Source organism: Budorcas taxicolor, chromosome 20 (assembly GCF_023091745.1).
Source record: "Budorcas taxicolor isolate Tak-1 chromosome 20, Takin1.1, whole genome shotgun sequence".
Taxonomy (NCBI): Eukaryota; Metazoa; Chordata; class Mammalia; order Artiodactyla; family Bovidae; genus Budorcas; species Budorcas taxicolor.
In genome coordinates, this window is record NC_068929.1 from 28,945,380 (window position 1) to 28,970,404 (window position 25,025).

General features: G+C 37.7%; 1 protein-coding gene across 1 annotated transcript in view; it reads right to left on the reverse strand.

Annotated features, from left to right (window-relative positions):
- Nucleotides 1-244: 244 nt before the first annotated feature.
- Nucleotides 245-25,025, reverse strand: part of NDUFS4 (NADH:ubiquinone oxidoreductase subunit S4) — a 111,717-nt gene continuing 86,936 nt past the window's right edge. Inside the window, exons 3-5 of the mRNA XM_052659194.1 lie at nucleotides 22,812-22,984; nucleotides 20,133-20,206; nucleotides 245-461 (exon numbers count right to left, since the gene is read on the reverse strand). Coding sequence (XP_052515154.1) covers nucleotides 358-461; nucleotides 20,133-20,206; nucleotides 22,812-22,984 — 351 coding nt within the window. The 3' untranslated portion in view covers nucleotides 245-357. The remainder of the gene's footprint in view (nucleotides 462-20,132; nucleotides 20,207-22,811; nucleotides 22,985-25,025) is intronic.

Below are 25,025 nucleotides of genomic sequence, written 5' to 3' on the forward strand. Positions count from 1 at the left end.
GAAAATTTGTAAGACAGTATTTTGATAATGAGGGTTGGTAGTTTATAAACACTATTAACTTGAGAATGGCCATAAAAAACAAGTGTAAAACTTCAATGTTGCAGCTGATTTCAAACATTTTTTTAAATAGATTTTTTAAGTGCTGAAATTTCCTAGAGGTATGATCACCTGTAAAGGAAATTATAACATGTTTAATCTGGGACATCAAAAAACATTTAAAATAGACACCACAAAAATGTTTCTGTAGTTTAAAGGTCAAATTTATTAGGAGATTAAGAGGTGTATTATACACAGACTATAAACACTGCACAGCTGACTTTATTCACAGTCAAGCACAGAGATACAGTCCATGCCAACCTATTTTGTGGATACTCTTGTTCTTTTATTCCAAGAAAAGTTTGCGCCATAAGACTTGGACTTAGGTTTTGGAACCTTTCTCTCCTCAACATCATAGCTCCATCCTAGAAAACAAAGACAATAATAAACCCACAAAAACACAATTAAAGAGGATCCCTGAAGAACACAGCAAGCAGAGGCTAACTTTCATAAATTTAATGTTCATTTATCAGGAGTATGTGTCAACACATCTTAAGTATAAATACTTAGTAATGTGTTCCTTTCTAATCCTATGTGACAAGAGGGTCCTAACTATTGCCTGAAGATGATTTATCATATCTTAAAGGTTCAAGCCATGATTTAATTTCTCTCTGCTGAATATTGTTCAATATTGATGGTTATGTATTATGTAAAAATTTACATTCCTCCTTGTGGTTTAATATGTGACTTCAGTATCTGAAATAAGGAGCACTGAACACCACAACCCATCTCACTGCTTTCTAAGAGCTGGTGCCTTTACAACAGTTTGGAGCTCACTTGAAGTGATTATAGAAAAACATGTACACAACTATATAAATCAGAGTTGGAAGAGACCATAAGAGATTACTTGGTTCAGCTCCCTTGACTATGACAGGCTACTGATTAAACTCAAGAAGTTTTTCAACATTTGTTTCAAGGGCTATCAACATTAGAATCCCATTCAAGTATCTGGTAACAATGCAAATTCTTAGGCCTGACCAGAGGTCCACTGGATCAGCTCTTGAGGGGACCTGGGAATCTGCACTTAATTGATTCCAGGAAATTTTTATGCATAGAAATTTGAGTTGTTTCTGCTTAGTCCCTAACTTGTGTCCAACTCTTCAGCGATCCTCGTGCACTGCAGTCTGCCAGGCTCCTTTGTCCTGGGATTTCCCAGGTAAGAATACTGGAGTGGGTTGCCATTTCCTTCTCCAGGGGATCTACCTGACCCAGGGATCAAACATGCATCTCCTGCACTGGCAGGTGAATTCTCTACCACTGAGCCACCTGAGAAGCCCTACCACTCGTCTAATCTGTTCATTCTCTTCTGAGAGTCATACCTTCTCTCTAAAGTCCTTCTCAGTGTTTCACAATTTTGAAAACTGGGTTTATATATGTCTGTGCTATGCTAAATGGCTTCAGTCATGTACAACTCTGTGACCCTATGGACTGTAGCCCGCCAGGCTCCTCTGTCCATGGGATTCTCCAGGCAAGAATACTGCAGTGGGTTGCTGTGGCCTCCTCCAGAGAATCTTCCTGACCCAGGGGTCAAACATCTCTTACACCTCCTGTATTGGCAGGTGCGTTCTTTACTGCTAGTGCCATGTGGGAAGCCCCATATATGTCTATACCTCTGCCTTGGGTTTTTCTCCATATCTTTGAAGAACTATACTTAAAGCAGAAGTATATCTATCTTATTCTATTAAACCAAACAAACACTCCTCCTTGAAAATATAATTACGTCCTCCTCCTATTCCCCAGTCTAAGCAACCTATCTATACAATTCACTTTTCTTCATTAGATCCATTTTCCATCCCTGTAATTTATCATTCTTCTCTCCCAGAACTTTCTTCAAATAACTCATCTTGAAACATTTGATTCATGGCTGAATCATGTAGTCATATATAAAATGTCCAAACTGAATATCATAGTCTAATTAAGTAACTTTCTTGATCTTAGGAGTTGTCATGAATTCTAGTGCCTCTAGGTGAGTATAATTTGCTACCACAAAGCTTATGTTTCCACAAGCCTCTTAGAATTCATTTTGCCATAAAAGTGAAACTTAAGAAACTCAAAGTAAACTGCTAGTGTGCCTATTTCAGTGTTCTAAAAGGGAAAGCAATTTAATAACTCCACTGCTATAACTCTTTGAAGAAAGCCCATTTGCTATAAGGAAATGGAGGAGGGAAGAAAATGAAACAAATGTCTTAAAATATCTTCCACAGACCCTGAACTTATTATAAGATATTAACAAGTAGTCATCTGAATTTAAAAAAATTTACTAAAGAGCATAAGAATAGTACCTACTTTACAGGCTGTCATGAAGATTAAACAAACGAATTCATTAAAGTGCTTAGCGCCTGGTATTTCAGTTCTGTGAGACAGGTATTTTTCTAAAACCTTTATATGAATTCATATTAGTTCCTTTACGAAACTGAGGCCCAGAATGATTAGGAAACTACCTAGCACAAGGTCCCTTTCCTTTCTCAGCTAGGAAAGGGCACAAGCAGAATCTGAATACACACAGCCTAATTCTGGAGCCTGTGCCTTAAATACACTATATTGTTCCTTGTGGTTTAACAGTAAGCACTTGATAAATGTTAAAGCTGTTATTTCTCCCTCAAGTTTGATTTTCAACTTCCTAGCAGCTTACTTTCTATTGAAGTAAAGTATTAATGTAAATAAACTTTCTGTCACATTGTAACCCATTAGTTTTGAATTTATGATGCTTTGAATATAGTTAGGCATAAGTTGGTCTAGTTATTTACTACAGAAAGAGGTTTTGGTAAGCAAACTAATACTATGAACTGAGCATAATTTTAACACTATAAACTTCTCAAGCATTTTCTACATTAATCAGCAAATGGTGCTGATAATTATAAAAAATATTCAGTTCAATAAAGCAGATATAACTATTTACTGTACATTTATTATACATTTAATAAGTATTATCAATTGCTTTCTCTGTGTCAGGAACTCTATGGAAACCAGAGGTGAAACGGTAAACAAAAAATCCCCAAGCTGCTTCAAGTATTTATGAGAAGAAGTTAACTAGTAAATGAATAGTATATTAGGTGTTGTTATAGTAAAACAGGGCTTCCCAGGTGGTGCTAGTGGTAAAGAACCTGCCTTCCAATGCAGGAGACATAAGAGATGTGAGTTCCATCCCTGGCTCGGGAAGATCACGTGGAGGAGGTCAGGGCGATCTAGTATTCTAGATCCACTTTAGTGTTCTTGCCTGGAAAATCCCATGGACAGAGGAGCCTAGCAACCTACAGTCCATAGGGTCGCAGAGTCAGACACGACCTGGCACCCACACATAGTAAAACATCCAATTAAACACACACACAGACAGACAGACAGACACAGACACACACAAGTACTTAAGAGAAAACAGTTTAAGAGAGGGCAGACAGGGCACCTTGCATCTGAGAAGATCACATTTGAATGAAGATGTAAAGGTCAGAATCAGTCATGCGGATGTCTGGAAAGACAGCTTGCAGGCAGAGAACCCAAGTACAAAGACCTCCAGTTAAGAATGTCCCTGGTATTCCACATTCTAGGTCCTGTGCTTAAATGTAATTGCATTGAGTTTTAAAATTTAGCTCATAGGTTTCTTGGTTTATGGGTTAGGCATTATAATTATCCTTATTTTGTATCTAATTATGAGGAAAAATAGAGGAGATAAGCAGCCTAAAGCCACGTTGTTAATAAGTGGCAAAGCTTGGATTTTAACTCAGGTTAAGTCTATGCACATAGCCACATCATAATAAAACTGTATTTATTTTTAAAAGTCCTGTAACTGTGATTTTTAAAAATCTGTTTCACCCATGTCCTTTCAATCTATGTGATTTCCTAACCATTTTTCCTATTTTTGTAAATGAGTTGAAAAGACTGTTTTAAGAATCCTTCCCTATGTTCCTCCCCTAGTTATGAAGCAGGTAAATGGTTTCTAGTGTCAATTCTATGTCTGGCTACAATGGTTACTGGTAAGTTACCTGAGACCTCAGTAAACTTTTATTGCCAAATGATGGGTGAGAGAACTTATCTTCCCTCCCCCTCAGCCTCCCACCCCAAACTCTCCAGACAAGAAAGATATCTTAAGAGGAGCTGAAGAAAAAATGAGAAATATTTAGGAATTGCTATTACAACACACACATACCTGGTAATCACTCACTTACACAGTTAATCTTTCAATCACAAGGGAGAAAAAGCAATTTTTTAAACTGCATCAGAATGCAGACATTAGCTCTATTATCTCTTCTGTCTGTGAAAGTCTAAAAATGTTGTCGGGGTCACTGCAATGTGAGAAGACTGGGGTTTTGTACACATAAAAGAACAACTGGTTTGAGTTTTCTCCTGGTAACTAACGAGTGAGCTGACTTGGGAATTGTAAGCCAGATTATAGTTGCTGTTGATGGTGATAACAACAATAAATAGAAGTATCATTATAGGGGTTGGAATGTGGATGGGCAAAACACCCCGTGAAAGCAAACAAAACCACACATAGAAGAAACGTATTAGCATTTGCTAATAGTATCCACCTCTGTATTACTTTACCACAGCCATCCATGATTTTAAGGATGTATGGGGGAAAAGTTTCTTTCCCTCACATTTTTCTGTGGAAAACAACTGTGTTCCCAAAACTAGACATGCACCTATGTTTCTCTGATTAAGTAAAAGCAAAGAAGGATATGGGGAAGTCTAATAACAATTCATAATAGAGACTGAAACTCAAGTCAGGGTCTACATAAATCTCCCTTTGGATTTTTTAGCAAAGTTTTCTACTATATAGGACTGATGTTACAATGAAAATCTGCTCTTTTCTGGAACCCTGTTAAGAATCTGACCACATTTCCAATCATCCTTTTCCAAAGAGTTTACCTTATAGTGCCTGGATGAACAAATTTACTGGTCCCACTAAAAACTTCCTATCATAGTCTCCCCCACATTTTTTGTGATATTCCTGGCAATATAAAGGACACTGGAAGAAGCGGTGAGCTTTAGCTAAAAAGACAAAATGACTGTTAGAGTAACAGCACTTGAATGGACATCAAACATTTGTACTTAATGAGCATGTTACATGAATTGTACTCATCTTTTCTATATCCTATTTGAAACTTCTTAGAAAGATAATATAACTTGCAGGGAATAAAACAACAGGCATTTAAGAATGCAATCTTATTTGTGAAATGTTTAAATTTCCATAGGAATTTCTTTTTCAGCCTGAAAGTTTTCTTTTTTTTAAAAGAAATAACTCAAACTTGAGAGTTCTTGAATGAGATTAGGAAAGTGAAAACGCATCCTCTGAAGAATGCTTGTATAAAATCAAGGTGTGTGTAGTCTATGACAATGGTTTCATGTGTTGTTCTTCTGCGACACTGAAAACCAGCCCGTCCTCCTCCCAGCTGTGCAACAGAAGATGATCAAAGCAACTGAGTCCAAGGCAGCTGCCCCAGGGATGGGGTAAAGCTCCTAGGGCTGCCGTCACTTCCCACTGAGGAGACCAGCCATATGGCATGGATTAGCTACAAATCCAACCACCGGCACCTACATGATGAGAAGCTGACTCCCTTGGCTGTTTCACACACTGGAATGCTTTCACAAAGATATTTTGAATTTTAAGCCCTAGTATCAGAGAAATACCTCTGGCAAATGTGCCAATAAAGTTAAAATGTGACCTGTAATATCCCATGCTCAATTTCTTTTTCAGAAATTCACCCATTTATTTTGCTGTTCTCCACTGTGGCTGGGATATTCTACTTCCTATAACATGAATGTCTGGTGTAATCTCTTCAAATACTACTAAAATACAAAAACAAAAGCCCCTGAACAAAACTAGATCCCAATAATTTATGAATTCCAAGTATTGTATGAGATAAAAGAAAATCCCATTCATTTTAATTTCAGAACCATTTCACTTACGTTCAGTAAAGCTGAAATACAGAGAAACATTCATCGGTATTTTTACTGCTTGTGAAATGTTACCTTTAGTAACCTTGGTTCAAGTCCTGTTAAAGGTCTGTCCCCTCCAGTAACCTAATGGCAAGCTCTGATAATACTCAGAAGTGAATGGTTTAATGATTTTTCCTACTGTGCATTTATGTACAAAGCAAGAACAACCACATAATCTGGCACAGACTGACATAACTGGCAGGCGCTGCTAAGGATAGCAAAGGCTTTGGGAGGCCACACTGATGTTTGTTAGCACTTGCAAAGTTTCAAGATGCCTCACCAGGCTATGTGCCCATAATATGCCTAGGTGAAAACATAGCATAAACATAAATTATATTTTAAGGAGGGAAGGTAACGAGGAAGAAAAGTAGCTTTATAAGCATTCGTTTTTAAAAAGTACTTCTATTTGAAATTCTCATGTACTTCATTTTGGGAGAGAGGAGAGGTTCAGATCAGAGTAATTTAAAAATATCTTAGATCGTCTTACAGAAAATATTATGGAGGGTAGATGTATTTTGGAAACATTGACAAAGCAATTCTTTCCACGAAAATTATATAAGATGGATTAGTAACACCCTATACCTGCCAAACCTGCAACACCCCCTCCCCACAAAAAAGAACCTTTGGTATGATAGCAAATGCCTCCATAAATTTTATCTGTTCAAATAATATAGTTGCTATATGGTATTACTATTTTGGAGCCACATTATTCAGAATTTGCCACAGAACAAACTGGTTTGTGTTCCAAAAGTACAACTGAAAAATTAGTCATTAGAAATTTAGAAACCATTTTTCTAGAAAACGAAACTATACAGCAACGGTAGAGATCCAAAAATCACTGAGATTTTGACATAATTGATCTGGGTGTGGTCTGTGCATAGGATTTCCACAATCCTATGTAACCCATAATATATTAGAACCTTACTAAGCTGCCATGTATATATAACACTACGAGAAAAATTATTTCAGACTTCTGACTGGGAATCTAAGGAATTCATGTCTGTCTCCTTAGTAGTCAAGTTGAACATTTCCCCAGCCAAAAAACAGACGGTACCAGGACTGGGGATTGGGAAGACAGTTATGTAGAAAACATTTCTGCTTCAATAGAGACTATGCAGTATTTACAGAACACCAGATCATAGCCCTGTCTGTTTTCTTTGAGTTATTTTGCAATTCAAAAAGTTGTATATACAAATAATCTTATTTGCTGATTCTGTATTTGTGATTTGCCTACTAGCTAAAATTCATTTGTAAATCCAAAATCCTCCAAGTGCTCCTCCGACCTGGGAACTCTGATGCTGGCATCTCTTTCAGACTCCCTGCAGGCCGCAACGGTGCCTGTGGGTGATGCTTGCATGGTCATTCGTGACACGCACAGAGCCGTGAGTTCTGAGTCACCCAGCACACATGCTCCAGCTGAGGTCAAACAAGGTAATGCTATGCCTTCTTGTTTCAGCTCTCACACTGCAAACAAGTGTCCTTTTCGTAGTCTATTAACAGCACATTTTTTTCATTTTTTTGCCTTTTGTTGGTAATTTCACTGTTTGAAATGACCCCCAAGAGTAGTGGTTTAGTGCTATTTAGCGTTCCTAAATTCAAGAAGGCTGTGATATGCCAACTTGGGTTAGATAAGCATCATCCAGGATAAAGTATAACACTGCTGGCCATGAGTTCGATGTTCATGAAGCAACAATATACATTAAATAAGGCACTTTAAACAGAAACACACATAAAAAACAAGATGATGTATTGAGCAGCTGACAAAACTTTGTGATCAGCGGCCCACAGGAATCTTTTTCCCTAGGAGCAATTTTTTCAGATTTTTCACTAGTGTTTGTGGTGACTTTACAGAACATAACTACCATGAGTAATGAGACTCAACTGAACTTGAGGGGTACAGAAATTCTGTCCTGCTTCGTGACTCCCCAAGCCTCAGAAAAACCAGTTTGTCTCCATATGCAAGTCATCTCAGCATTCTTTCACTTTATATAATTTTGGGCTGTACTGACTTTTCCTTTGAACTGGTTATAACACCAGCATGGGTCTCTTGTTTCTTTAGTAAAATAAATCTTCAACATGTGTTCATTTATATCTCTATTAAGTCATGATCTTATCTTTTTCAGGATGTTCTTTTAATAATTTTGGAGGTGCTACTGAGATGGCTAATAGCAACCAAAGTCAGGAAAACTTCCTTACCAGAAATGGTTTATGTTATTTTAAGCCCAAGATTATTTTTTCTTGGCTTCTGAATGTCAGAACTTTGCTTAATCTCTTGTTTATCAAATTTCAATTTTGTTCTCCACCAATCTGGGGAACTGATTTTTTAAGGTCTGATCATTTAAGATTCTTTTAAAATGGATTAATGGTTTTAAAAATCCATTCTCAGAGGAAAAAAGAAAATCTGGTTTGTCTTTTTCTGTATTTAAGGTCTAATGAAGTACTTCCTGAGTAGAAAACAGCTCTTTAGTATGGTATGGGCCAGTGAATGTTACAATTCTGTGGCCATTAACCCATGGCTTAAATTGTAGAAGTGAAATAAGTTCCCATCTGTCTGCATATACGCTCAGTCAAATCCGACTTACTGTGGCTCGCCAGGATCCTCTGTCCATCGGATTTTGCAGGCAAGAAATAGTGGAGTGGGTTGCCATGCCCTACTCCAGGGAATCTTTTCAACTCAAAGATACAACTCGCATAGCTTGTGTCTCCTGCACAAGCACGCAGATTCTTTATTACTGTGACAATTGTGTCTGGCTGCTGCTGCTGCTGCTGCTAAGTCGCTTCAGTTGTGTCCCACTCTGTGTGACCCCACAGACAGCAGCCCACCAGGCTCCCCAGTCCCTGGGATTCTGTCTACATACCTATTAATTCAGAAATGCATTTACTGCACATTCTGTGTATAGGTAATGTTTTTTCTACCTCCAAGTATAATTAATGAATTAAGATTATAAAATACTTTGAATGGGTTCTGTTTTGATTCTCTTACAGAGAAAATACATGCTTGTATAAGTGGAATATTCCTAATATAACACAAGCATAGATTTTTATTCTACATGGCCATGTTCTTTCTAAATTAGCACATGTTTTCTGATCAAATGAGCTAACATTATTTCTGTTTAATGTTTTACAATCCTGCAAGATGCAAATTTTTGTTTATCCACAATGATTCCCTGTTCTGACAATTTCAACATTAATTACATTTTGTAATATGTCACCTTGAAAATTAATTTCTATGATCTTTAGGTAACTTAAAACCCTAAATGGTATTAATGGATACTTATTGATTACTAAGCAAAAATTTAAACTTATTAACTTTTTTTTTTTTAATGCTACAGGGAGGCTGCATCTTTGAGTCTGTTAATGGACATGTTCATTTTTGCCATTTGGATAAGTTGGACTATAAAGAATGCACATAGTTGTGGCAAGTTTTGTTATGTGTATTTATCAACTTTGCCAGTCTACTAAAATGCTGGTGTGTAACAGTTTTCATCTCTACTTTTTCTATGAAATCAAAGTAACTTTGGCTAAAAGATAATTAAATGTACATAAATAAAACACTACTGGGAGTGACGGTGGAAAAGGGATGTAACCTTGTATACAAAGTAATGAGTTTTGTTTTTGGTTTACTAAGGGTGGTGACAGTGGTGAAGAACCTGCCTGCCAATGCAGGAGACAGTTGTGGGTTAGATCCTTAAATCCAGAAGATCCTCTGGAGGAGGGCATGGCAACCCACTCCAGTATTCTTGCCTGAGAAATCCCATGGGTGGAGGAGCCTGGTGGGCTACAGCTGATAGGGTCACAAGTTGAACATGACTGAAGCGACTTAGCATACTCAGAAGAAGGGAAAAAAGGTAACAGTTCTAAAGTAAAAAGTCTGTTCCAGAATAAGAAAGGAACAGTGAAGGACAAAACTTGAATGGGTACAGAAAGTTATATAAGATTTATAAAAAGTAAGTTTTATGTACCTTAGATTACAGTGTATCTGGAAAATAAGTCTGAAAATCTATGTTGCTGTTGTTCAAACTGACTCAGCCGTGTCCGACTCTTTGCAACTCATTGACTGCAACATGCCAGGCTTCTCAATACTTCACCATCTCCCGGAGTTTGTTCAAACTCATGTGCATAGAGTCGGTGAAGCCATCCAACCATTTCATCCTCTGTCGTCCCCTTCTCCTCCTGCCTTCAACCGTTCCAAGCAGCAGGGTCTTTTCCAATGAGTCAGCTCTTCGTATCAGGTGGCTAAAGTATTGGAGCTTTAGCATCAGTCCTTCCAATTTAGGGTTGATTTCCTTTAGGACTGACTGGTTCGACCTACTTGCCATTCAAGGGACTCTCAAGGGTCTTCTCTAGCACCACAATTCAAAAGCCGTCAATTCTTCGGTCCTTAGCCTTTTTTTATTGTCTAGCTCTCACATCCGATACATGGCTCCCGGAAAAACCATAGCTTGACTGTAAAGACCTTTGTCGGCAAAGTAATGTTTCTGCTTTTTAATATGCTGTCAAGGTCTGTCACTGCTTTTCTTTGAAGGAGCAAACGTCTTTTAATTTCATGGCTGCAGTCATTGTCCACAGTGATTCTGGAGCCCAAGAAAATAAAGTCTGTCACTGTTTCCATTGTTTCCCCATCAATTTGCCATGAAGTGATGGGACCAGATGCCATCATCTTAGTGTTTTGAATGTTGAGTTTTAAGCCAGCTTTTTCACTCTCCGCTTTCATCTTCATCAAGAAAGAGGCTCTTTACTTCCTCTTCACTTTCTGCCATAAGGGTGGTATCATCTGCATATCTGAGATTGCTGATAATTCTCCTTTCAATCCTGACAACTGTGCTTCATCCAGCCTGGCATTTTGCATGATGTACTCTGCATAGAAGTTAAATAAGCAAGAGGACAATATACAGCCTTGATGTATTCCTTTCCCAATATGGAACCAGTCCATTGTTTCATGTCCAGTTCTAACTGTTGTTCCTCGACACAAGTTTCGCAGGAGGTAGGTTAAGGTGGTCTGGTATTCCCATCTGTTTAAGAATTTCCCACAGTTTATTGTGATCCACACAGTCAAAGGCTTTAGCATAGGCAATTAAGCAGAAGATGTTTTTCTGGAATTCTTTTGCTTTTTCTATGATGGAATGGATGCTGGCAATTTGATTTTTGGTTCCTCTGCCTTTTCTAAATCCAGCTTGTACATCTGGAAGTTCTCACTTATGTACTATAGAAGCCTAGCTTGAAGGATTTTGAGCATTACTTTGCTAGGATGTGAAATGAGTGCAATTGTGCAGCAGTTTGAACATTCTTTGGCACTGCCCTTTGTTGGGACTGGAATGAAAACTGACCTTTTCCAGTCCTATCGCCACTGCTGAGTTTTCCAAATTTGCTGGCATATTGAGTGCAGCACTTTAACAGCATCATCTGAGAAGCTATGAAATGTGTTAAAATCTTACCAAAGTTTGTTCCATTTTGATGGGCTTGTTTCATTAGGTTACTGTTTATTGCCTTCACCTACAATAAGAAGGGTTCTACTTTCCGTCTAATCTGCCTAGACTACAAAGATTCTGTGGCTTACAAGAATAACTTTATATGCTTGTGTTGACTTTAAGTACTTGATAACTTATCTAAGAGCTAAAGTACAGTTAGGCTAAGTTCTTTGTAAATTGTATCACCAAGCTGAGCAGTCAAATACTGTTTATCAGCCACTTCTAATCCTATTCTTTCCTAAATATTCAAATCTTTTGAAAATTTTTGATTTTTGCCTCCTCCAAATCAAATCTTAAATATAAAATAAAACAGAGTATCTGTGCACCTAAAACTATCTTTGTGATATTCCACAGGCCCTCTGGGAAATCTCAAAGATGTATTCTTTCAACTTTGTAAAAATAAGTGCTCAAAGACTCAGACTCCATATGTCAGTCGTGTCCGACTCTCTGCGACCCCATGGACTGTAGCCTACCAGGCTCCTCTGTCCATGGGATTTTCCAGGCAATAGTACTGGAGTGGATTGCCATTTCCTTCTCCAGGGGATCTTCCCGACCCAGGGATCAAACCCGGGTCTGCCGCATTGTAGACAGACGCTTTGTGTTACAACTGATGAGCTACATGGGAAGAGCTGTCAATTTGGAATAGATGCTTAACCATCATGAGGTTAATTCTGTTTGTTTGGATAAATGTTAATGATATTTCTCAAATTACAAGCTATATGCCAAGATTAGAGATTTGTCAATACCTTCACTGAGCTCTGGTGCCTGATATCAGAAATAGTATAGGTTATCTTTCAGAATTTCAGTTATTTTAAAAAATATTAACTTAGTTGCATCTTTAGTTCTTTACTTTGTATCTTGTATATTCTTTAGTTTACTTCTTGTATCTTCTAGGCCAGTATATGCCAAATAGAAATTCATACTACATATCTATGGAGGTTTATTAATATATAGACATACAGGACCTACCCTAGAATAACTGAATCTTTTAACTTGATTTTTTGGGGGTATATTCTTAACTATATGTTTGGTAATTCATGGTATATTATATCTCAGGATTACTGTAAAATTTTTTTTCCTCTGTAAAGAGTATGTTTATTTTTATAAATTAGGTGAACATTTGCTATCTTCTTTGAAAACAGGCTTATTATCGAGTACAGATATTTTGTAACGCTTGTTGGAATGCCTTTAAGTTGCATTATTCTTGTTATGAACTCCCAATCATATTTCACTTTTGAAATTTAGCTAATGTTATACATGGAAGTTCAGTTCAGTTGCTCAGTCATCGCTGACTCTTTGCAACCCCATGGACTACAGCACGCCAGGCTTCCCTGTCCATCACCAATTCCCACAGCTTGCTCAAATCATGTCCATTGAGTCGGTGATGCCATCCAACCATCTCATCCTCTGTCGTCTGCTTCTCCTCCTGCCTTCAATCTTTCCCAGCATCAGGGTCTTTTCAAATGAGTCAGTTCTTCACATCAGGTGGCCAAAGTATTGGAGTTTCAGCTTCAGCATCAGTCCTTCCAATGAATATTCAGGATTGATTTCCTTTAGGATGGACTGGTTGGATCTCCCTGCAGTCCAAGGGACTGTCAAGAGTTTTCTCCAACACCACAGTTCAAAAGCATCACTTCTTTGGTGTTCAGATTTCTTTCTGGTCCAACTCTCAAATCCTCACAAGTCTACTGGAAAAACCATAGCCATGACTAGACAGACCTTTGCTGGCAAAGTAATGTCTCTGCTTTTTAATATGCTCTCGAGGTTGGTCGTGGCTTGGCTGCAGTCACCCTCTGCAGTGATTTTGGAGCCCGAGAAAATAAAGTCAGTGTTTCCACTGCTTCCCCGTCTATATGCCATGAAGTGATGGGACTGGATGCCATGATCTTCATTTTCTGAAAGTTGAGTTTTAAGCCAATTTTTTCACTCTCCTCTTTCATTTTCACCAAGAGGCTGATTTTGATTTTTGCCTTCTCCAAATACATGGAAGAGACCCAGGAGAACTAAGTAATTCACCAAAATTGCCAAAGCCCTCATCTGAAATACTATCCGATGCTAAAAACAAAAGAGAACACTGAGGATAGAGAGTCAATTCTGTGAGATTACCAGGAAAAAGAACAGTAAATAAGGGTGAGATTATTAGGCAGATTTAAGTCACTTCCTTCTCAGTTGATTAGAGTTTCTAGAGATAAGGTCATCCTCCTCTTTCAGGTACTTCCAGAGATACCCTTACAAATGGAAATTTCCCTTATGTATATAAATATTTCTTACAAAAGGGGAACTCCTACTCTGTTTTGAGAGTTTTCCCCAAGTTTGCAATTTCTTAGGAAAAAAAAAAATCAGCTTAAATAATATGCCAAAGAAACATTTTGTGGTGGAAAATTCTCCCCTATAGAGTAAAATAAATACTTTATGAAGAATTTTTATATATATTGAGTCATGGCATACTTTTGTTTTGAAATTTGTCTTTGTTCATTTTAGTTTCTGAAAGTTGTTTTTTAATAAATAGATGGATGTAAGGTTGAGACCCTCATGAGAAGGTTAAAGATAGGTGGAAATCCAGACCTTGCTGATGGTGTCCACTTCTGAGATAATTCTAAGTTCTGGTTTGCAACTCCCAAATTAACTCTGTATTTTCCTGAATCAGTGCTTCCACCTTCTGTAACTTTAGAGGTGGGTTTTTCCTCCCCAATACATCATGATAGAAGTTTCACTGCTTATTCTCTTGTCATCCTGTTTACTCCTGAAGAAAACCCTCCTCTATTGGAGAATTTTAGTAAGTTGTTACAGCTAACAGAAATGAGAAAAACACAAGGGGTAAAATGACAGACCAAAGGAAAGTCACAAAGTTTCAAATCAGATCAAAAGGGAAAGGGGATAAAACCATTTCTGGTTTCATTAGCATGTAAATGTAGGGATCCTAGCCCACTACAAGAAAAGACAAAAGCCACATGAGTGAGAAAGGTGGGTCTTTTCTGTACACAAAGAAAAAAGAAAGGTTCATCAACATTTGAGAAAACCACAGATTAACTTTCTTTATAAAAAGACAAAGCATCTTTGAAGAGTTCTTCTGGAATATAGGCTGAGTTCAAAGGGAGATGTTTAAGATGAGGCTCCGGTGATAAAAAGACACAAGGGTATTTATAACTTACTTAGTGTATGCTAATGGAGGGAGAAGTGAGAGGTGAGCAGGGGAAAAAGAAGCCAAGGAAGAGCATTCAGTCTTTCTTCTACCCCACTCAGCAGGTGACAGAACCAGGCTTCCACAGGAAGTGAGGTATGGTGAGAAGGGAGACCAGAGGCAAAATTATCAATAGCAGGAAGAAGAAAACCTTTAGTGTCAGACAGAAGAGCATTCTTATGTAAATATATGGCTTTACATAATGCCTTATTTAAGAAATTGAAAATAAGTGTTAACAGGGATTAGGTGATGTAATGTAGATCTTTTGCCCTTCCTTGGTGGTTCAGATGGTAAAGAATCTGCCTGCAATGATCCCTGAGTTGGGAAGATCCCCTGGAGAAGGGCATGGCAATCCACTCCAACATTCTTGCCTGGAGAATCCCCATGGGCAGACAAGCCTGGTGGGCTACAGTTCATGGGGTCACAAAGAGTTGGATACAACTGAGCGACTAAGCACTCACATAGATTTTTTAGCTATTTTATTTCACTATTGTATGTAATATAAAAGTTCACACTTATCCTTGATCCTAGGTAAGGGTCTGAAGAACAGAAGTGTGTTTCTTTTTTAAAAAAATTATTTTTATTTTTTTGGCCACGCAACACAGCTTGTGGGATCTCAGTTCCCCAACCAGGAACTGACTAAGGACCCCTGGCAGTGAATGTGCAGAGTCCTAACCACTGGACTATCAAGAAACTCTCTGCATTTCTTAAGTAATGTAACTTTTCAAAGTTGGGTAAGGTTTTCCTATTTCTTATATTCACTACAGAATATATAGAAATGATATATCTAGAATATGTATGTAATGTATGTCTTATATTGCTTGAAGTATTCTAGATTAGTGCTACCCAACAGAAACATAATATGAACCAGACAATTAAAATTTAATAATTTTACATTACTTAGGAGTAACATTTTTTAAAATGTCTAAAACGAAAAAGTAAGCCTTTAATCATTTAGGTTCCTAGCCTAATATACATCTTAAATATTATCATTTTAATATGTAATCCATGTAAAATTTATTAGAGATATTTAATGCTTTTTTTAAAATACACTTAACAGCACAACCCAATTCTAACTAAATATATTTCAAGTGCTACACAGCCACATGTGCCTACCGTACTGGACCATGCAGATCGAGATGATGGATGTAACATCTACAGCAGCATAGCAGTATCATGGAAAAAAACACTGGACTTGGAACCTAGAAACTTGGGCCCTATCAGCTGGGAGCTATGTGACAGACACTGGTCTTATAGGAGTTAACAGTTCTTCTAAAAGAAAGAACCAGTAGCCAAATAAATTTAAAATGATTTAAGGAAAAGTTTAAAACATGATCTGGAGAGTAATTTACAGCATCACTAAATGTACTGTTCAAATTTACCAATTTTTATTGAGCATATAAAAAGATTAAGATGACTGGGGTGGTCTCCCTGGTGAAAGTGAAAAAAGTGAAAGTGTTAGTCACTCAATCATTTGGCACTCTTTGCGACCCCATGGGCTGTAACCTGCCAAGCTTCTCTATCAATGGGGTTCTCTAGGCAGGAATACTGGAGTGGGTAGCCATTCCCTTCTCCAGATCATCTTACCTACCCAGGGATCAAAGCTGGGTCTCCTGCACTGCAGGCAGATTCTTTCTTTATCGTCTGAGCCACCAGGGAGGTGCTCATAATTCAGCAAATAAAGTATTATAGTTTGAGTAAGAGGACTATGTCTTATTTAAAGAATGATCCCCAGAACCTAAGCCAGGAGTGCTGGCATATGACAGGGTGCTCAACATATGTATGACTGAATGCAATACAAAAAAGTAAAATACAATACCACAGTAAGAGTTATAAAAAAGGAATAAGTCAATGTGGAAGCTAAAAGGAAGAGAGAGCACATCTATTTGGAGGTTGGAAAGGGAAGTAAGAAAAGCGATCAGGAAGGAGATAACATTTAAAATGTATTCTGAAGAGTAGGTTGGAGTTCGTAGGCAGGGAAAAAGAGGAGAAAGGGAACAGAATGAGGAAGAGATTGCAGAAGGAAGAAACTAAAGCAGAGATAAGGGCAGGAAGAAATGCTGAGGCACAGTAAGATAAAGGTAGGTTACTGTTTGAGTGACAGGCTACTATTGGAGTGGTAAGTTAATGCTTATATTGTGAAGAACTTGAATTATCAGCTGAGGAGTATATTAAGCATAGGCCTTTTGAAGTGTTTGAATAAAAAGTATTTCAGATTAACAAAGTCAGAGGAGAAAGGGTCTCAGTATTGATGGAGTACGTAATTGTTTAGACCAGAGGTCAGTAAATATTTACTGTAAACGGCCAAATACAAAATATTTTTAGACTGTGGGGGCCATATTGTCTCTATTACAACTATTTACTTTTACTGTTAGAGCTGCAGAGTTATCACCGACTATACAGGGATTGAACTTGTGTCTCCTGCATTGGAAGGTGAATTCTTAACCACTGGGCCACCAAGGAGCCAAGATATATAATACTAAATGTTAAGTAAGTGAAGAATGAGAAATAACCTCTTCCCTCGGAGATAAAAGTGCCTTCAAATTCCTGAGTAGGGAAAATATTTTAGAAAGGCAATAATTTCACCAGATAGCCAGTGTCCACTATATAGGTTTTGTGTCAGGCACTGGAAACAAAAAGAGTTGGACACAACTTAGCGGCTGAACAACAACTGGAAACAAAGAAGTGAATAATATCAACAGAATACCTACTACCTTAAAGGTTGTCAGGGCTTCTCAGGTGGCACAACAGTAAAAACTTCACCTGCCAATGCAGGAGACAAGTTTGGTCCCTGGGTCAGGAGGATCCCCTGGAGTAGGAAATGGCAACTCACTCCAGTATACTTACCTGGAGAATCCCATGAACCGAGAAGCCTGGGCACAACAGATACCCTAGGTTTTTCTGGTCAGTTTGTTCTCTCCCTGTAAACCATACTTCATCCTAACACACGATCCCTCCCATGCAGCTCTCTCTAGGTCTTGCTCCATAAGTTTGGTAACACCATCCCACTGTCCCACTATGTCCTGTGGTTTTCTTATACCTTGTCCATACTTCTATAAGTCCTTTGGGCTTCCCAGTTGATTCTAGTGGTAAAGAACCCACCTGCCAATGCAGGAGATGAAAGAGACGGGAGTTCAATTCTTGGGTTGGGAAGATCCCCTGGCGGGCGGCATGGTAACCCACTCCAGTTTTCTTGCCTGGAGAAGCCCACAGACAGAGGAGCCTGACAGGCTACAGTTCACAGGGTCATGACTAAAGCAACTTAGCATGCAAGCACTTAAGAGGTAAGAATTCCTGATTCACTGTTTTTCTCTTTGTTTTTTGTTCTATCTTGGCTGCGCCAGATGGTTCTGAGATCTCAGTTCCCCAACCAGAGAAGGAATCCGGGCCATGGCAGTGAAAGCGCCAAATCCTAACTATTCGATCACCAGGTAACTCCCCAGATCCACAGTTAGCTTACAGTTTTATACGGTAATATTCTCTAGGCTTTTTCAACTTACACTGTCTATCGACTTTGGTAATGCTCCTCAATTTTCATTCTGCTGTGGGGAGTAGAAATCAGATTGGAAAGGCACTTGATTTTATTAGTAACAGTAGCAGTGGTTAGATCGTATATCTGCAATTCACATGGCAACAGTCGAACAGTCCTTGTGCCCAACTCAGGAAGTAGTCAGGTTTAAGAGTTTAATTAGACTTCCTGTCATTAAACGCACATGATAGACTATTTGAGGTGTCAGACATGAAATATGGTAGGCTACAAAGATGAAAAACATTAACAGAACTGTTGCTGATGAGCTACATTACAGTTTAATTTTTAAGAGAGCAATGTAAATGTTACATCAAAATAATATTTTAAAGACTATGATCACTTTGAAAACAAGTATGTAATTTGGAAATTTGGTAATATAGGATATTTAAGAAAATTTTTTTAAAGTCTACTAATAAGATAAACAAATACTATTATATACTTAGCTATGTCCTAAGTACTTTACTTTTATAAACTTATTCAATCCTCACAACAATTCCCATTGTATTTGCATTTTCTCCTTGTACAAACCCAAACAAACAGAGATCCGACATGGACTCAAATCTGACAGTCTGGCTTCAGATTCTTAAGGTATAATATAAAGTGAACACAGGATGAAAAGCAAATATTTCAGATAAGAATAATCTTTATAGCGCTTTTACATTTATGTCAAATAGGTTGAAAAAACACTAATAATCATTTACACTTATATTGCCTTATAGTAATAACATACTTAAATGGACATGATCTCATTCAAATAGACAGCTGAATTAGATTCAAATTCAATTTGATCAACTAGAACAATAGAATGCATCAGGTACAAAGGCACAGTATTGCATTTAAACCTGAGAGAAACAGAAGAAATAACAGATGAACGGAGGTAAGGGAAAGGAATAATAGTTTCCAAATGGCCAGTTGTGTGTGCATGTGTGTGTTCAGTTGTGTGTAACTCCTTACAACCCCATGGACTGTAGTCCACCAGGCTCCTCTGTCCATGGAAATTTCCCAAGCAAGAATACTGCAGTGGGTTGCCATTTCCTGACCCAGGGATTGAACCTAACTCTCTTACACCTCTTGCACTGACAGGCGGATTCTTTACCACTGCGCCACCTGGGAAGCCCATTATGTTTTAAGTACTTGCCTAAGTACACCTTTAGATAAGTACCATTATTTGAACAATGAAGAAACATTAAGTACATGATGAATCCAAAATCATGTAGCTTTGAGTGGCATAATAAGGATTAGAATTCATCATGATCTGCCTCCAAAGCTTCCTTTCACTACCCATACCAACACTACTGTGTTGCATGGTTTAACAGCAGAAAAATGAGAAAAAAAAAGACATTCTATTCTGTGTTTCTGTTGAAAGAAAAAATAACAGGTCAAGAGTTTTAGGTGGCTACTAATATACTCTTAGGTTGTATTAATATAATTACAGACCCAACATATCAATAGAAGTGGTAAACACAGACATTTATGTTCACATGACATTTTAGAGGAAACATGATAACCAATTTATAATAACTGAAAAGCTGTTAGGTAGAGTAACAGACATGAGATTTTGTTTCAAAGTAAGAAAATAATAGATGTCAAAACTGGAATAGGTTGCCTTATGAGATGTTTAATGTTTTAAACTTAATGTTAGTGATTTTGCAGAGGCATTCATAAATAAGATAGGAGTTAGAGAAGTAGTTTTATTCCAAGCCTCGACTTCAAATTTAGAGCAGTTTGACTTTCACATGTTACATGTGCATTTATTTTTCAGATTTTTTATTTTTTGGAGGGGTATGTTCTCATGGTGTAAAAAGAAAAAAAATCTAAAACCACTAGACTAGATACATTGATTTCCTTCAACTTAATTATAGAATGTAGGTTAAGAACATAAAATCATATCTTACTTGTCAAAACAAAAGCAAATCATACTTACCATTTTTTTCTGCAAAGGCAATTGCATCTTCTTTAGTACTAAAAGTCAGAACCAGGTTGGATAAGGGATCAGCCCTGTAAGAAACAATTTTTTTCCCAGGATTTAACATTAACCTGTGATTGAAAATTACTTATGTTGAATAATTTCTTTAAAACTGTTAACTATCTGAATATGTTTTTCTATGTTAAATTACAGAGAAGGCAATGGCAACCCACTCCAGTACTCTTGCCTGGAAAATCCCATGGATGGAGGAGCCTGGTAGGCTGCAGTGCATGGGGTCACTAAGAGTCAGACACGACTGAGTGACTTAACTTTCACTTTTCACTTTCATGCACTGGAGAAGGAAATGGCAACCCACTCCAGTGTTCTTGCCTGGAGAATCCCAGGGACGGCGGAGCCTCGTGGGCTGCCGTCTATGGGGTCGCACAGAGTCGGACATGACTGAAGCGACAGCAGCAGCAGCAGCAGTGTTAAATTAGGGCAATTTTCTAACAAGTCAAATTAAAAACTTTAAAATGACAAAGACATTCAGCAATCTTTAGTCTCTAATAAAAATCATTTATTAAGCTTTTAAAAAAAGAAAATGAATGAGAATCCTCTTAGGTTTGTTTTTATTCTTTAAACATATCTTATAAATTCACTGTAATTAGAACGAGCTTGGCCAAAATTGTGAAGACCCTGAGCTTACCTCTTCTCACAGACACATCAAAACTACAACTGTTTACACAGCAACAACTGAGAAAACCTAGAATCTAGCAGAAAAGATCTTCTATAATCAAAGGTACAAAGAAGGAACCACAATCAGACAGGAGGCAGAGACCCATACCAAGTTGGGCAACCCAAAAACAGGAGGTAAGTACAACTGCAGAAAGTCAGTCGCTCAGTCGTTTCTGACTCTTTGAGACCCCAGGGACTGTAGCCTGCCAGGCTCCCCTGTCCGTGGGATTCTGCAGGCAAGAATACTGGAGTGGGCTGCCATTTCCTTCTCCAACAACTGCCGAGGTTCTCCCCAAGGAGCAATATGTCCAAGCCCCACAATGAGCTCCCAAGCCTGGGGATCCTGAACTGGGAAGACAAGCCCCCGGAACATTTGGCTTTAAAGGCCAATGGGGCTTAGTTTCAGGAGACCCAGTAGGCTGTGGCAAACAGACTATCTCGTAAAAGGCTCACAAAAAATCTCATATACTTCGGGACCCAAGGCAGAAGCGGTAATTTGAAGGAAGCATGGGTCAGACTCACCTCCGATCTTTGAGAGTCTCCTGCAAAGTCAGGAGACAACTGAAGCCCAGGGATGTAGAAAACTGGCAAGAGCCATTTGGGGGAGCCCATTCCACCATTTTGGAATCTTCTCAATAACTTCTAACCACCGGACCAGATTGTAAGCACCATTCCTGAGACATCTCAGGCTAAGCCATTAGCTGGATGGGAACACAGCTCTACCCACCAGAAGGCAGGCTGCCTTAAGAACTCCTGAGCCCATGGGCTGCCCCAGGAAACAACAGCCTTGTCCATCAGAGGGCCCTGCAGCCACCCCAGCAGACCCTTAGCCTGCCACAGAGAACCCAACTCACCTGCCAACACCCTAGCACTAGCCAAGACCCCATGGTCCCAGGCCCTGGCCCTGCCAACCAGCTGGACAAAAACAGTTCTGAGACACTGCAGACATCAGTCAGTGGGCCAACACACCAGCTCAAGGACTACTGGGGTTCTGGAGGCAGAGGTCCCACAATTTACCTCTGCTGAGCAGTGAACCATCACTAGGCCCAGAACCCCTTGGCCCTACCCACCAGTGGTTAGACATCTGCTCTAGAACCCCTGGGCCCTGAAGCAAGAGACTATTCGACTTGGCTTCATGCAACAGTTGGGAGGGGTGGAAGGAATTAGCCTCAAGATGCTCCAGGACCAGACCCTGTCCACCAGCAGGTGGTCACCAATCCCAGGACCACTGCAGCCCCACAGCCTGCCTTATCAGGATCCAGCCAACACCTCAGGAGGCTGACACCAGCACTCATCACTTGTATTCAACATAGTACTGAAGCTCCTAGTTACCCCAATCAGACTGGAAGGAGGAGTAAAAGGAATTCAAATTGAAAAGGAAAAGTTGTCACTGTTTGCAGATGACATGATACCCTCTATAGAAAATCCTCAGGATACCACCAGAAAACTGTAAGAGTTGAATCTGATAAAGTTGCAGGATACAAGATTAATATTCAAAAATCTATTGCATTTCTATACACTAACAATGAATTATCAAAATTTATAAACTCATCTAATCTCTAATAAAAAATATAAAGAAATTTTATTTTAAAAATAAATGTCATTAAATTATTAACACTATTCACAATATATTTTAAACTAATATCTACAGCTTGGGGACCATGTTAAGAGTGCTCACAGTGTCAGCCATTTTTATCCAATATATAGTACTCTGAAAAAAATTGTTCTTACAATATATTTTGCTGGGCCACACTTATATAAATATTCTTATATATATGTTACCTATGTGGAATGTATATGTCTATACCATTAAACATGGTGATATCTATGCAAAACTGTCTCAAAAAGTACTGTTATAAGGCATCCTGTATACAAAAGAGCCTGAAAATCAGTGTGTTTAAAAGGAAAATCTACACAGAGAAAGAGCCGAAAATAGTACTCAAATTAAACCAAAATACTCACGTTGACGCCCAACCCATCAAAGGATTTTCCCATCTCTCTCTGGTATCAAACTCCATCTTCCATTTCTTTGTGTTGTTTACTCCAGACTGCATGTTATTGCGAGCAGGAACAAAGATCCTGGCTTTTCTAGTTTTGATATGCTCTTCTGGAACACCAGTTAAAGTAGTAATATCCTACAGAAAAACAAACAAATGTGTTGCTAACAGCCCACTTACACCCTAATGTATTTTTGTTGCTTTCTGTATCTTACAATACATACTTATTTATAATTTTTTTAAGCTTTATTTCACTTCTTTGTTATTTTACCATGTAAAGTACTATTTTGATATTTGGAAAAAATATATTGGGGGAATGTTATGGTACAGTGGGAAAAGGCTCATAAAAAAATTTAGGCCCATTTTGTGCAACAAGGTACTGGTAATTTTTGAAGAGTGCTGGCAGAGAAGCCTGTACTGAGTAGACTCTGATTTCATGAGCTGGTATAATTAGCAGAGAAAGAATGTAAAGGGATATTAAAAGTAAACAAATATAAAAAGTGACTCAATTTTAAATAGAAAAGTATATCTATTACCAGTGGTTTCTGTGTTATGCTGCTTACAAGGCATTCTTTTCAGAGAAAGGCCTGACCCTTTTCGTAAACAATTAAAATCAATTAACTTTAATTACCATTTTGATTTATCTCTCTTTAATGAAACCTACTGAAGAGAAAAGGATATCAAATAGATGTCAAATTTATTCTGCAAAGATAAAAAAATCTGCACAATTTTTGCAGAAATGTTAGAGGAAAACAATGATAACTTGACTCTCTTTTTCTATATTTCTACCCAATAACAAAAGGTCAACTGATGAATACATACAATTTTGACTCCCTGATTAAATATATTTCAAACTATAGTAGCAATCAGGACAGAAAATAACAAAGTAATTTAGAGTTTAAGTCTCCATTTAGTAATGGTAAAAGACTTCATTCTAGCAATGTAAAATCATATTACGGTCAACTATATGATGCTCATAAAGCATTTTAAAATTATAGTTCCTTACTAAGGTAAACTTTAAAAAACTGGTTAAAAACAACAGGTTTAACGTGTAAATGATTATGTCAAAACTTGTGAAAACTAGAAAACTTAGCACATTTTGTTAATTTTAATTTCATGTTTATTTGTAGTTCCAATCTAATCAATGCTTTAGACCAAAGAAATACTCGGAGTTCTTAGCTGTAATATATACTGGGAAAAAACTAAATGTATTTCTGACTCAACTAATCTTTCTACCCACAGATTAAAGAAACAATTTCTTAAAGTTATTTTAGCTGACAACTATACCTTTTCACCTATATCAATAATTAGGTGTGGTTACTTTGTCACAGTTTGTCTATTTGGAGAAACTATTAAAATGATCCATAAAAATATTTACACAAAAATGTACTTCTAGTATATGCCTACATTTTTAAAGTTTATAGGATAAAATAAAAGCTAAATGAGTACAACTGATACATAATTTTTAAAGGCATCAATATGTCAAGTTACTACAAATTGTCAAGTTCATCCTCAAAGAAAAGTAATTTCAGGTTATTATTACATTCAATAACTTTCTAAAGAATATTCCTCTACTCAAGAGCTTGAAAGAAACTCAGCTCCTGGGAAGTCCTTAATGTTTATTTCCCCCTTTGAATTCACTACAGTGTTGGTAATCTTTCACATTAACTTAGTATTTAAATATTATATATTTTCACATTAAAAAATCTATTTAGTTATAGCTGAAGCAAAGTATAAACAAACAGTAAGTATATCACAAAATTATGGGATGAGGCATCCTTGTCAAATTCCATAGCAACACCTCCATTCTGAGCTGAGCTCATAAAAGATGAAGCTATTAAGTTGGTTATTCTTTTAATTAAGACTTACAGAAAAGACAGCATATTAACCTCTTAATACCAGTTCAGGAAACAGACTCACTTTTTCAATACTAGTTCAGGAAACAGACTTACTTTTTTTTTAATAAATGTCTATATTGTATGCATATACCAAAGTAATTAAAAAACCAATAAAGCTTTAGTAAAATGGAAAGAGTATTTCTTGATTTGTACTATCAAAGCAGAAAGGCACAGCATGATTTTTTAAGGATGGAAAACCACTTTAAAATCAGTGGCTACAAAATAGCTGCAAGTGCTTCCCTGCCTTCTCAAATTATGGCAATTATTTGGTATCTTCTCCA